General features: G+C 49.6%; 1 protein-coding gene across 4 annotated transcripts in view; it reads right to left on the bottom strand.

The window, feature by feature from the left end:
• SIDT1 (SID1 transmembrane family member 1) overlaps positions 1–13,081 on the bottom strand; it is a 91,058-nt gene that overhangs the window by 3,830 nt on the left and 74,147 nt on the right. For 2 of the 4 annotated variants that reach the window (XM_030534608.1, XM_030534627.1), the window contains 6 exons: positions 9,707–9,815; positions 9,186–9,200; positions 8,118–8,194; positions 6,497–6,543; positions 3,959–4,064; positions 2,960–3,070 (listed from right to left, as the gene is read on the bottom strand). In XM_030534608.1, coding sequence (XP_030390468.1) covers positions 2,960–3,070; positions 3,959–4,064; positions 6,497–6,543; positions 8,118–8,194; positions 9,186–9,200; positions 9,707–9,815 — 465 coding nt within the window. The remainder of the gene's footprint in view (positions 1–2,959; positions 3,071–3,958; positions 4,065–6,496; positions 6,544–8,117; positions 8,195–9,185; positions 9,201–9,706; positions 9,816–13,081) is intronic. The other 2 variants (XM_030534618.1, XM_030534636.1) reach the window with 1 other exon arrangement.

Raw genomic sequence — 13,081 nt, 5'->3', positions numbered from 1 at the left:
TTCAGCTTTCAGATACCCAGCTGTGTCACTGACCTGCCCAGTGATGTTGGTCCTCTGTTTCCCTTCCCACTCAGTCTCTCCTTTATACATAAACACTGTTTTATCCAGCACTTCACCAACCAGAAAGCTCTGTAAACCAGCATTTATGATTTTCATTGGAAGTCTGGTTTATAGTCTGATTGGCATGGGGCTGGCAGGGACTTGGGGCACAGGCCAGGATGCGGGGTGCCAGATCCAGGGGCCACTCAACTCGGGCAGCTCCCCACAAGTGGCAACCTGTCCTGGCTGCTCCTAGGCAGAGGTCCGGCAGGCAGCTCTGCTTGCTGTGTCCACGCACAGGCGCTGTCCCCGCTGCAGACCTCAACTTCTGGACTACAGACACCTTTAGCTTATGGGTCGCACAGAAAGTCTAACAGTGACTATGATTTCCCACCTATCAATCCTTATCCCTTGACCCCGACACCACTGAAAACAGCCATTCAAACTTTCCACTTCAACGAGATCTTCCATGCGCAGGCAACACCATCACGGTCTCAATACTGAGAGCACTACAGCTGCGCAGGGATCTGGATCTATGAAATTTTTAACATTATGCAGGTAAGAGATGTGCACAATGACTTAGAAGCATTCAGAGAAATTTCTGCCCTCTGTGGTTACCAACCAGAAAAGATCTCACTGCTCCATAGTGCAGCCTCTCTAATTTTTTGCCCCCCTACTGTTACTCACACCTTCTTGTCAACTGTTGGAAATGGGCCATCCTGATTATCACTACAAACGTTTTAATCTCCTGCTGCTAATAGTCCACCTTAATTAATTACCCTTGTTACAGTTGGTATGGCAACACCCATTTTTTCCATATTCTCTGTGTATATATATCTTCTTACTGTATTTTCCACCGCATGCATCTGATGAAGTGGGTTTTAGCCCATGAAAGCTTATGCTCAAATAAATTTGTTAGTCTCTAAGGTGCCACAAGTACTCCTTTTTGACCTACTAAAGAAAGTCTCCATCTCTAGGTCCTTGTGGCAAACTGAACCTAACAAACTTTGGAGAAACAAGCTGGGTAAAATAATATCTTACTGGACCATCTTCTGTTGGAAGCTTTTGAGTCACACAGAGCTCTTCTTCAGGTCTGGGAATAGGGTTGCCAATTTTGGTTGGACATATTCCTGGAGGTTTCATCACTTGACATAATCTTTAACTAAACTTTAATCTTTAATTCCTGGAGACTCCCAGGCAATCCTGGAGGGTTGACAACTCTATAACGGGGGAAAGAACTCTCAGAGTCACAGCTAAATGCAGGGTGGAACAGATTGTTTAGCAATAGTAGTTAGCACATATTGTAAGGGACTATTCAAGATAACCTGGCCTGCTAGCACCTCTGCAGTCAGAGGACAAAAAGAGGGGGTTAGTGGATTACAGATTGTTGTAATATGCCATAAATCAAGAGTCTCTGTTCAGCCCCTGATTTTTGGTGTCTAGCAGAGGAATGAATTTAAGCTCCCAGGCTCGTCTTTTGAAAAAGTTTTGGTAAAAGACAAAAACACCCTGTCAACTGCGGGTGAACACTTTTCACAGACCGATCACTCTGTGTCTGACCTCTCAGTCCTCATCTGCAAAGGAAGCCTGCTCAACACTTTCAAAAGATGAGCCTGGGAGCTGAAATTCATAACTCTGTTAGACACTAAAAATCATAGGCTTTGTCTCCACTAGCACTTTTGTCAGCAAAACTTCAGTCAGCCAGGTGCGAAAAAAACACACCCCTGACAGACATAAGTTACACCAACAAAAGCACCAGAGCAGACAGTGCTATGTCTATGGGAAACATTCACCCACCAACACAGCTACTGCCACTCATTGGGGGTGGTTTAGTTATGCTGGCAGGAGAACTCTCCCGTCAGCACAGAGCGGCTACCCGGGAGACCTTACAGTGGTACAGCTGTGCTGCTGCAAGGTCCATAGTGTAGACACAGCCATAGTCTTAATACAGATACTTGATTGATGGTTCATTGCAACAACCAGTAACCCACTAATCCCCCCTTTTGTCCTATAGCGACAGGGTTGTTAATGGGCCACTTCATCTTGAATGGTCCCATAGTTTGGCAGAAGTTGTTTGTGCACATTCTATCTGCTCAATCTTGCATTTAGCTGGGATGCTCTGAGTACCTTTCCCAGACCTCAGGAAGAGCTCCATGTAAGCTGGAAAGCTCGTCTCTCTCACCAATGGAAGTTGGTCCAATACAAGATGTTATCTCGCCCATCTTGTCTCTCTAATATCCTGGGACTGACACAGCTACACCACCACTGCATACAAGCTAACTTCTTTATCAGCTGCTCTGTGCTTCCTTCAGACCAAAATCTTAAATCAATATTCTGTATGAACACTGTGTTCAGGGGCCATGAATGCTGTATGGTGAGCATTCAGAGCACAGGAGAATCTAGAAAGAAAGACAAAACCCTTCCCCCTCTATACAAACAGAAGCAGGAGAAAAGAGATCACCCTCCAAAGAAATAGCCACCTGGAGGAATTCTATATCTGTCAGCTTCTACAAGATCTCATGTCACAGACCTACCAAGGCACAGCTATATTTTCTCTCTCCACCAACAGCCAGTGCCCTTTCTGGATCACTTTCACACCACCCTCTCAATTCATGGGAGCCTAAGAAGGAACACACAGGCTCAACAGTGCGGTACATGATGGGCTTGGCTATTCCTGTGCTAGTGTCAGTTATTTTTGGCTCACGTCTGTAATAGTCCCCACCCTTCCAATACACTGAAGGAGTTTGCCCTTTACTGCTATTAATGATCCAGACGCCTTTTCCTAGAGCATTTTTTTTTTTGCAGGATTAGAAGGGATATTCAGAAGTATGGATGGGGGAAGGCAAAGGGAGCAGAAGTGATGGAGGAAGAAAGGAGACAGAGAGATGGGGCTCCAGACAGATAAATGTGTGACCTTTACCTCCCAGCTGCTGAGGTTCTGGAAGAAAAAGTAAAGGGCTGCAGCCCAAACCACGGCTGTGGCCACGATGCAGAACAGTGGAATGGGCAGGAGCTTCTCAGAGCTGCGGAGCTGCAACAATCAAAAGGAACAAGGCCTGAAAAATCAGCCCAGGGAGGCAACATATATTGTCCTTTCCAGGAACCATCCCGCTGTGCACACACAATCACAGCAAAGGGCACAGTGCTGGGTCTAACCCAGCACATCCCTGAAAACAGGAGGATGTGGTCAGTAGCACAGGGCATCTGTTATTCTCAATTTTGGATCAGAAAATCATCTGCCTCATCACATTTCTGAAAGCTCTGACTTCATTTGTTGCCCTTTTGGGAGACTGTAAGGCCCAGTCTGCACTCTGCAAAAGACATAACAAGGAGCGTCTGGCAGGCTTGCAATGCTATACAATGCCCTGCCTCTTCTTGCTGATGCCAGCCCAGGAGTTTTACAAGCTCGGTTTGAGACACCCAGGATGGGCTGCCTGCAATGGCTCCTTGGCAGGGCAATCACAAGTGTTGCAGCTATAACAGCTCAACCTATCCTCCTAATGCATCCCTCAATGCAGGACATCCTATGTGGAAATTACCCAGAATCCCCTGCTCCCAGCACCAGTGCAACCTAGGGGATAGGTGCTCTGGAATTCCCATAGTGTAAAGTGGACTGATGTGTGGCTGCCCCACGTTTCTGTAAAAAAAAGTTGATCATGTATCACCAGTGGACTCCCCCCCTCAGCCCCAACACCAAGGCCTCCCCGCGCTGCAGAATCAGCAAGTCCCCAGAGGGAGTCGAGACTTCAATCAGGGGGGCAGCAAGGGGAGCAGACACTGGGCAGCCAGCCCCACTTCACACTGCACTGCAGGCATTGGAACTGCTGCACAAAAGGTCTTTGCTCCCTCATCGAGAAGGCATAGGAAATAAGGGCAGACCCCCAAGAGCACAACAGGCAGCAGGAGCTGCCTCCTTTACCTTCATGATGATGTAAAAGGCCAGATACAGCAGTAGGTTACAGATAAAGATTCCCAGCATGTAGGAGGCAAAGTCCCTTGGCCGATACACCAGTCCAAAGACAGCACTGAGAGAAGGGAGGGACAGAGACAGACACATTAACCAACTCCCTCACCCATGGTGGGGAGGGAGACTCCAGAACGCATCAGTCACACACTGCTCCTCCTATCACAGGACACTTGACAGACACAGGTTTGGCCTCACAGTCCTCTGTGGTGGAAGGTAAATACTCTAGGTCCTATATTACAAATGAGAAACTAAGGCAGGGCCGGGGGGGGAAGTGATTTGCCACAGGTAGTCAGTGGAAGAGCTAAGAACAGAACCCAGGTGTCCCAGCCCACCCTCCCCCCACCCCCATGCAGCCTACCCATATATCACGCTCCTGCCCTCACTTCTGTGGTTTCCCATCTTGTTTGCCACTATTTTGCCTTTCCTGCTCCGTAGTCAGAAGCTGTGAGTGGGCGGGTGAGAGTCTGAGAGGAAATGACTAGATCACTCCCTGCTGCCCCTGTTACTGGCTTGCAGGCCCCCGGTCCTCCCTGGCCCTACTGGGCAGCAGGGGATATCTGCCACTTGGATCCACTTCCCAGTCAGCTTGAAATCTCTAGTCAGTTTTAAATGAAGGCGTTCAAGTAGTTTCAGGGCCTTCACCTGCCCCACAGCCCCTGCCAACTTCTTGTCATTTGCAGTCACATCTTCCTGTGGCGTGCTGCCGTTTGGAAGATCCAATCCACACAAACAATTGGGCACACAGACTATCTGTTAAAATTACACTGGACATTGACTAGGAGCATAAGCTAGGAGCTATATTACAGCTGAAAAGTTACATTCTGACATCCTAAATTCCTCCCTTGTTTTTCAGTTGAATTTGAATTCTTCTTCGCTCCCTTTCCTGGGTGGCTGTGCCGTGGATGTGGACTATTAAGCAGCCAGAGGTGGCTTCATTTCAGTGATGACAGGGCCAGATCTTCAGCCATGCGTGTGTCTCTTCTGAACCACTTGAGGGGCACAACATTCATGGAAAGCTGCCTCACAGTGCAGCACCCTCCACGTAGGAAACTCCGCAGTTATGCCAAAGCTACACCAGCTGTTCCTGCCCTAGCCCTGGTGCAGGGGGAGTGGCAGGGGTGAAAGGGAGCTGTACTGGTAAGAACCCGCACCGGCCCATACCCAGCCCACATTAAAGCGCTGCAGCGCTTTAATGTCCCTGCCCCTTTTGCCTCCCCTGTTGGCAGCCCGGCAGCAGTGTCCGGAGCCCCGCGCCCTTTAAATCAGCACGGGAGCCCCGGGTGGCACGAGCCAGGCAGCTTGAAAGGGCTGGTTGGGGGATGCTGACCCCCAGCCCCACCCCTTCCGCATAAGCCCCCCCCCCACTCGTACCAGTAAGTGTCCTAACTTACTTTCACCCCTGGGGAGTGGCCAGTGCACAATGCGTTTTGGTGATCCTGGCTGTTGGAGGAAATTAAGGCAGGACAGAAAATGAAGAATTCTGCAGGGTGGATTTAAGGAGGCACAATGAAATCACCCAAACTAGGTTTTAACAAGAAATTTGATTGAGAAAAGGCATCAAGGGAACTTTAACAAGAGGCCAGGATTTGATTTTACATCTCATCCAAAAACTGGCCCCTCTAGCAACATGGTCTAACAGCAGGGCTGGCTCTAGCCATTTCGCCGCCCCAAGCACGGCGGCACGCTGTGGGGGGCGCTCTGCCGCTCCCTGGTCCCATGGCTCCGGTGGACCTCCTACAGGCGTGCCTGCGGATGCTCCACCAGAGCTGTGGGACCAGCAGACCCTCTGCAGGCATGCCTGCGGGAGGTTCAGCGGAGCCGCCTGCCGCCCTCCCGGCAACCGGCAGAGCGCCCCCCGCGGCGTGCCGCCCCAAGCACGCACTTGGCGCGCTGGGGCCTGGAGCTGGCCCTGTCTAACAGCATGTCAGGACACTGGACGAGTCCTGACTCAGGGTGCGTCTACACAGCACAAGCAGTTTAGGGGCTAGCAAGTTTGAATACATTTAGCATGGTGACAACAGCAGTGACGACCGCACAGTAAAGTCTAGCGAGCCAAGTATGTACCTGGGCCTTGTATTACCTACGCTGAAACCTGCGCTGCACCATCTCCACTGCTGTTCTTAGCCATACTCGCTGGATTCAGGCTAGCTTGGGTAGGTTACCCCATGCACAGTGTGCCATACCCAGAGGGGACGGATAAGTGCCACCTACAAAACCACCAACACTGCAGTCTGCAACACCTCCGTTTTGCTGGAGGTCTCCCAAGCATATATTGAGCAGGCCTGACCCATTTTAGCTTCTCAGCTCTAACAGGGTCATGCCCCTGGTTTCAGCTCCATAAAGCCTGACACTCCTCTTCACTGTAGGGTTTCTGAACTCCAACAGAAGAATCTGAAAGAGTCCCACATGGAGACCACTACATTTCTACCCCCATTCCAGCCACCTATAAAAATCAATGCTGAAACACGCGCACACCCCACTACTACTTACAAGGACCAGTTGACCAGGTTTCCAACAATGAGCAGCACCATCCTGTCCTGGGGAGAAGGCACAATAATCACTGAGGATGAACGTTCAGTCTTCACCAATACTATACAAAACATGGCGAAGAGTGCAGGCAGGGAAGTTTGTCACAGCAGTTCAAGACACTCACTCTCATGGATTTAAAATTTGTCTCTCACAAATACATGAATGCATGACTGTCAAATCCTTTTTTTGGTGAACATTTGTGCTAGGAAAACAAATTGCTCCAATGTTTATGGATTTTAGGTGGAAATCTAAAAAGGAATTCCAAGTTGTTTCCAATAATGCACCAGCCCCTGAACCTCCTGGTCAGTTTTTGTGGTTTTACAAATAGTATTTTTCCTAATTCTTAAAAAAAAAAAACCTAAATAATTCTCTCACACAAAGAAAGGAACTGAGTACATAAGGGAACCAAGGAAAACGATTAAGCACAAAGTGCTGTCAAACACATAAGAGAACTCTTTCCCTCCCAACCCCCCCGACATTTTAGTTACAAGTGAGCTTGGGAAGTTCTTGTAACCACCTATAGCAACTATAACAGGTGAAAAACTTTGCAGACTTTTTAAGTGGAAGATGTCCCTTTGAGCCTAGACTTGCTTTCATCACATTCAATGTTTTGGTGTTGTAAGTCTGAATTTCTGTTCCTAATTAACAGTGTTTTCTTAAGATCCACGTGGTCATAGACTGCTTGGGAAATTCACAGTCTGTTGTGTCCCTGGAGAATCGAAAGAAGCACCTTTTAAAAAAGTAACAGATGGGGTGCGTGGAGCCTAACTGCTCAAAAATTCAGTCACCTCAGACAGAGAGCAATGGCTTGGCCCATAAGGTACATGAAGCGCCAGGCTGTAGTCAGTGCTGAATAGCCTCTGACAAGAGGTAAGTTTAAGGGACTTAGGTAACAACCACATTTTGTTTTCATCTGCAAAACGCCGTCTGCCCCGGGTGAGGCAGGAATAACAGCAGCTGCAGCTCTACAGCCAGCGGCAGCTCCAGGCACCAGTGCTCCAAGCACATGCCTGAGACAGCAAGCCGCAGAGGGCGCCCTGCTGGTCCCTGCGAGGGCGGCAGTCAGGCTGCCTTCGGCGGCTTGCCTGTGGGAGGTCTGCCGGTCCCGTGGATTCAGCGGCAATTCGGCAGTGGGTACGCCAAAGGCAGCCTGCCTGCCATGCTTGGGGGGGAAAAAAAGCTAGAGCCACCCATTTACAGCTAAAAAAACAACAACAGGCTTTCGCAGGGTAGGGCTATAGGACAGCGACTGTTCGGAATGCAGTGCTGACCTCCCTATGCTAACATCTTCCGAATGATAGATTTTTTAAAAATCCACCAAGAAAAATATCCCCCTTCCTTGACCAATTCACCTCAAACTCCCTGCAAAAGCCTCCTCTGGCCCAGGACAAAGCGTGTGGAATTCCAGACCAAGGACAGAAGCTTTTTTTGTTGGAGAGGATTTAAAAAAAAAAAATGTCTTTGTCCACTCATTTCAAGAGCCACATGTGCTGCCTGCACACGCTCTGCACAGCTTTAACCGCTCCCTAGCCGGCAACTGAGTAACTGCCAAGGACGGGCTGGGGCCTGGGAAACCACCTACCATGTACATTGGCCGGCTGCACTGCTGGAAACAATCCGTGTACAGCACCATCACCACTCGGCGGAAAATCCCAAAGTCTGCCAGAGATAAGAGGACAGGAAAGCTAATGTATCCAGCCAAGTAGCCCTGACAGGGGCAGTGAGATGGCATTGCTACCCAGGGAACAGGGTGACACTAACTGCGGAGGGCATGCAAATGGGAAGCCCACACCCACCAAGCCGGATTGCTTTGCCCTCCCTTTGGGAAGCAAATCATTGGTGCAGCAGCTCACAATGATTCACAGTGCAGGGGGCATCAGTGCCACAAGGGGACATTGGAATACAGACAGCTGTCAGCTGAATGGCCTTTGGCCATGCAGAGTTTCAACATCCACCTATCACCCCTTGGCATTGTCCAAGAGTCCCCCCGGCATGTACCTGGCATACTCTGTGGCTGATCCTCAGAGGGAGGCAGGAGTATGTGCTGAGGCATAGGGAAAGGCCAAGCACTCTCCACACTTCCCTTCCCTAAGGAATTTGCACCTAGGGAAAGATTCATCCTGTCCCACCCAGAGAAAAAATGGCTGCAGGGTCTTGAAGGTCCTGGAATCCTCCCCTCAGGCTGCAGGGCAGCTCCTCCTCCAGCCCCTGAAACTACTGCACTGCCCTGACTGGAGGGTTTGTGGCAGACAGTTCCACATTCTCACGAGCCCATCCCCTTCAGAGGCATGTGTGGATCTGGCCCAGAGTCCAAAGCGCCGGCTCCGACCGCAGACCCTTTCTGCAGTGGAACAGAAACAGTTCTGCTGCCGTGTGCACTTCCTGTGGCCCTAGGGTGACCAGATGTCCCAATTTTATAGGGACAGTCCCTATTTTTGGGTATTTTTCTTATATAGGCTCCTATTGCCTCCCACCCCCTGTCCTGATTTTTCACATTTGCTGTCTGGTCACCCTATGTGTCCTACACTTTGCCACTCATTTCACTCCTGAAGAACGCGCATAGCAGGCTCAAGGAACACACATTCCCCATCCATTTGCTCCATTGCTGCTCACTCAATCCAAACAGGGAAGAAAGGGATCTGCTGGTTACCTGTGTCAGAGACATCTGAGGCCAAGGGCAGCACAAGAGAAAAGAGAAAGAGGTTCATGAATGGAGAACAACAGCTGTGTGGGGCCTCCACGTCTAGGTAGGAGAGCAGACGCCTCCCAGCTGCCTCTCTGAGCGCTGTGTGGTTGAACAGCTCCAGGAATACTGGAGTGCTCCCAGGTACACCACTACCTCTGGGCGCCACATAACAGAGAGAAACACTCTGGGCAGAGAGTCCCTATGACAGCATCCTTGGAAGCCCTGTAGCTGGAGTGCCACAAAGTGGGTCATTGTGCTGGACTCTCCCAGAGCCAGGCAGCAGAGGTGTCAGAACAGGAAGACAATGTTAGGAGAGTGGCATTTCCCTGGCCTTGGAGCACAGGCACTGGCAGCCAGACTGACTTTTCAGAAGTGGCATAGGCTGCCATGGTTACTAAGTCTCGTTTCCCAATTCAGGGTGGGGAGCGAGAGGAACGTAATCACCTGGGGCAAAAAGCCCATTTCTCTCAAGCCACTGGGCTTACCTATTTTGAAGCGGCCCATGTAGTAGATCTGGGTGCTGAGAGCCAGCGAGGCCACAACGTGGATGACTGAGAAGATGACCCAAAACCACACATTGTTCTTTCCAAACACCTGGGAGCAAAAACAGGAAAAACGGTGGGTTCTCAAGCACGCCACCCGTGATTCAGCCCCCAAACTCCTCCCCAACTTTAAGAAATGCTTGCCAAATACAGAACCTGCAAAAGGATAGGGCCAAAACGTTCAACCTAAAGTTAGATTCCTAAATCCATATTTAGGTACCTAAATAAATGTGAGCTGGTTCTCCAGGGGTGCTGAGCACCCACATGTCCAACCCGAATAAAAGGGAGCTGCAGGTGCTCAACGCCTCTGAAAGTGGGCCGCTCTTGAAGCGTGCAGACTCAAAATAACCCCCAGGTGTTTGACTCCACAGATGCACAAAGGAGAGAACACAGGAAGACTTCATGTCAGAGGAAGCCTGTTGATATACAGGCTGACCACTAGAAAGAGCACGAGTGACAGAGATAGGTGTGATCTTTCTGAGGACAGATTCTCAAAGCCCTTATTCCTGCCCAGCCATCTAGATAACATTTCTCTCAATACCAAAAGGACATAGCTACTCAGTGTCCAGCGGGCACTACTAACACACGTTCAGTTATGAGCTGGCAATGATGCACAAGATCTGTGTCACTGCAATATTAAACTTTAAGATATTAATTGTATATTAGGGAGTCAGGAAATATACAGCCAGTATAAGATTCCCACAGTACAATGTCTGCCCCATGGGTGCATGCAGTACCGTAGGGTTTCTCTACATGATCTCACAACATATGCAGAGAAAACAGAGTGCTACCTGCTCTAGCCGTATATTGGGTCATGGGATCCTATGTATTATTTGTGTTTGCTTTGTATTATTTGCCAGATCATAGGTCCCATTGCCCAGCATTGTGTGTTCACCCGATGAAACCCTATTGTAGTGCATACATGTACAGAGGCAGCAGTAAAGTTATTGCAGGAAGCTTGAACTGGAATTTCCCAGGATCTGTGTGATTGAACTATCAGCCTCAATGTTGCAGCGCTGTAGCATTCTGCACATATTCCATGTGGCTCCTTGCTCCTCTCTGAGGATTAGTGCAGAATGGATGAATGGTTCATATTAGAAAATCCAAGCAATCAGGGGTTACGAGTGTAACAGCCTCTCTGGGGAGTTAAACCAGGGCTCAAAGTTGATTTTGCTTTGTCAGTGTTGACTGAAATGTTACAGCATCCAGGAGGGGACTGAGAAAGCTCAGTGGGGAAACCAGTTACCCCAGTGAATGAATAACGTGGCACTGAGGGGAGGCTTCCCCCCGACAGCTCCCAGCTAGGCCTCCATGCTGCTCTTGCTTGCTGCGGCTCCTGTCTCCAGGGATTTCAGTGGTTCACAGCATCTGTGAGCTAATGCCTCAGTAGCACTGACTGGCCAGGCGTGACGTGTGTGGCGTGAACCTCCTTATGGCCGTGGTTCCGAGGGCGGCCTGCATGGGGCCGTGAGATCGTGAACGCAAGGCAGTGGGCAGAGCCACGCATAGGCTGGGCACAAGCCTCTCTCCTGAATCCTGGTCCCCTCTGCTATTGCAGCCGTTGCCCCGCTCCCCAGAGCAATCACTCGCTCTGTATTTCCAAGCCCTTACCTGGTACTTCCTGCCAGGTGACTTGTACCCAAGCAGGGAGCTGGTACAAAGCATTTGATCCAACCAAGTGTGTCTTTTCAAGCAATAATCAGTCAAAGGCTCAGATGCTGTGATAAAATATACAGCTCTGTGCTGGGATTCATACCAGTCACGGCCCCCTGCTATCCCAGTCCTGGGCCCTCCCACGCTCTGCCAATGCACTGCGTTTCTGACTTGTAGCCTCATCCATCACTCCAGTCTGGCCTGAAGCCTCGCCTACCGCTTCACTCCTGGGTCTCCCCAGGTGCAGATGCACCTCACTCCTGCTCTGTAGCTCCTCCCTCTCCCCCCATTATTCTAGCCCTGGGCCTCTCCTGAGAGAGCCTGCCAGCTGCAATAGCCTGTACCCTGCACTGTGGTGGCTTTTGTGGTGGAGCATGTGCACTAGTGATTAGACCATGACACTGCTATTACTCATTTTTCCTCCCTGTTTAACCTATGCCAGACCCCAGATCTCCAGGGAGGCAGGCTCATGAATTAACCCCTGTGGGAACCCATTGTGTGTGTGTGTGGACCCTTGTGCATGTAAACCTTTTCATAAGCAGCTCTCCCTGAGACCAGCTTCTGGGAGGAGGGAGCAGGCCTGCCAGAGGGGAGGCTGAGCTTGCAGGAGACTGATTCCCTTTCCCTCCATCTCTCTATGAGTCCCGGACAGGAGAAACCAAGAGCCCGGAAGAGTCAGAAGGGGCCATCACTGCTACTCCTCCAGTCACTCTGATGCTGAACAGAGGGAATGAAGCTCACCCTGGAAGCCCAGAAGAGCAACAGCAGCAGCCGCACCATTTATACTCGGCTCACAGCTTTGTGGTTTCCTTCCCAGCCACATAGGTAGTGGAAGTAGGGGTGCTGCCACTTTCCCTAGCTTAAAGTGGTTCCCAGTATATAAAGGGTTTGCAGTTGGGTTCAGTGGTTCTCAGCACTCCCACAATACAAATTGCTCCAGCACCCTGGTCCAGCCATACAAATTAGAAGCTTCTCTTTTATAAAATCATAGATTCATAGGACTGGAAAGGACCTTGAGAGGTCATCTAGTCCAGTCCCCTGCACTCATGGCAGGACTAAGTATTATCTAGACCATTCCTGACAAGTGTTGATCTAACGTGCTCTTAAAAATCTCCAATGATGGAGATTCCACAACCTCCCTAGGCAATTTATTCCAGTGCTTAACTATTGTGACAGTTAGGAAGTTTTTCCTAATGTCCAACCTAAACCTCCCTTGCTGCAATTTAAGCCCATTGCTTTTTGTCTTATCCTTAGAGGCTAATGAGAACAATTCACCTCCCTCCTCCTTGTAACAACCTTTTACGTATTTGAAAACTGTTATCATGACTCCTCTCAGTCTTCTCTTTTCCAGACTGAACGAGCCCAATTTTTTCAGTCTTCCCTCATAGGTCATGTTTTCTAGACCTTTAATCATTTTTGTTGCTCTTCTCTGGATTTTCTCCTATTTGTCCACATTTTTCCTGAAATGTGGGGCCCCAAACTAGACAGAATACTTCAGTTGAGGTCTAATCGGAGCGGAGTAGAGCAGAAGAATTACTTCTCATATCTTGCTTACAACACTCCTGCTAATACATCCCAGAATGATGATTGTTTTTTTTTGCAGCAGCGTTACACTGTTGACTCATATTTAGCTTGTAGTCCACTATGACCCCCAGATCCCTCTCC

Source organism: Gopherus evgoodei, chromosome 1 (genome assembly GCF_007399415.2).
Source record: "Gopherus evgoodei ecotype Sinaloan lineage chromosome 1, rGopEvg1_v1.p, whole genome shotgun sequence".
NCBI lineage: Eukaryota > Metazoa > Chordata > Testudines > Testudinidae > Gopherus > Gopherus evgoodei.
The sequence above is the reverse complement of the archived record's forward strand: the minus strand, read 5'-3'. Positions and strand labels throughout refer to the sequence as shown.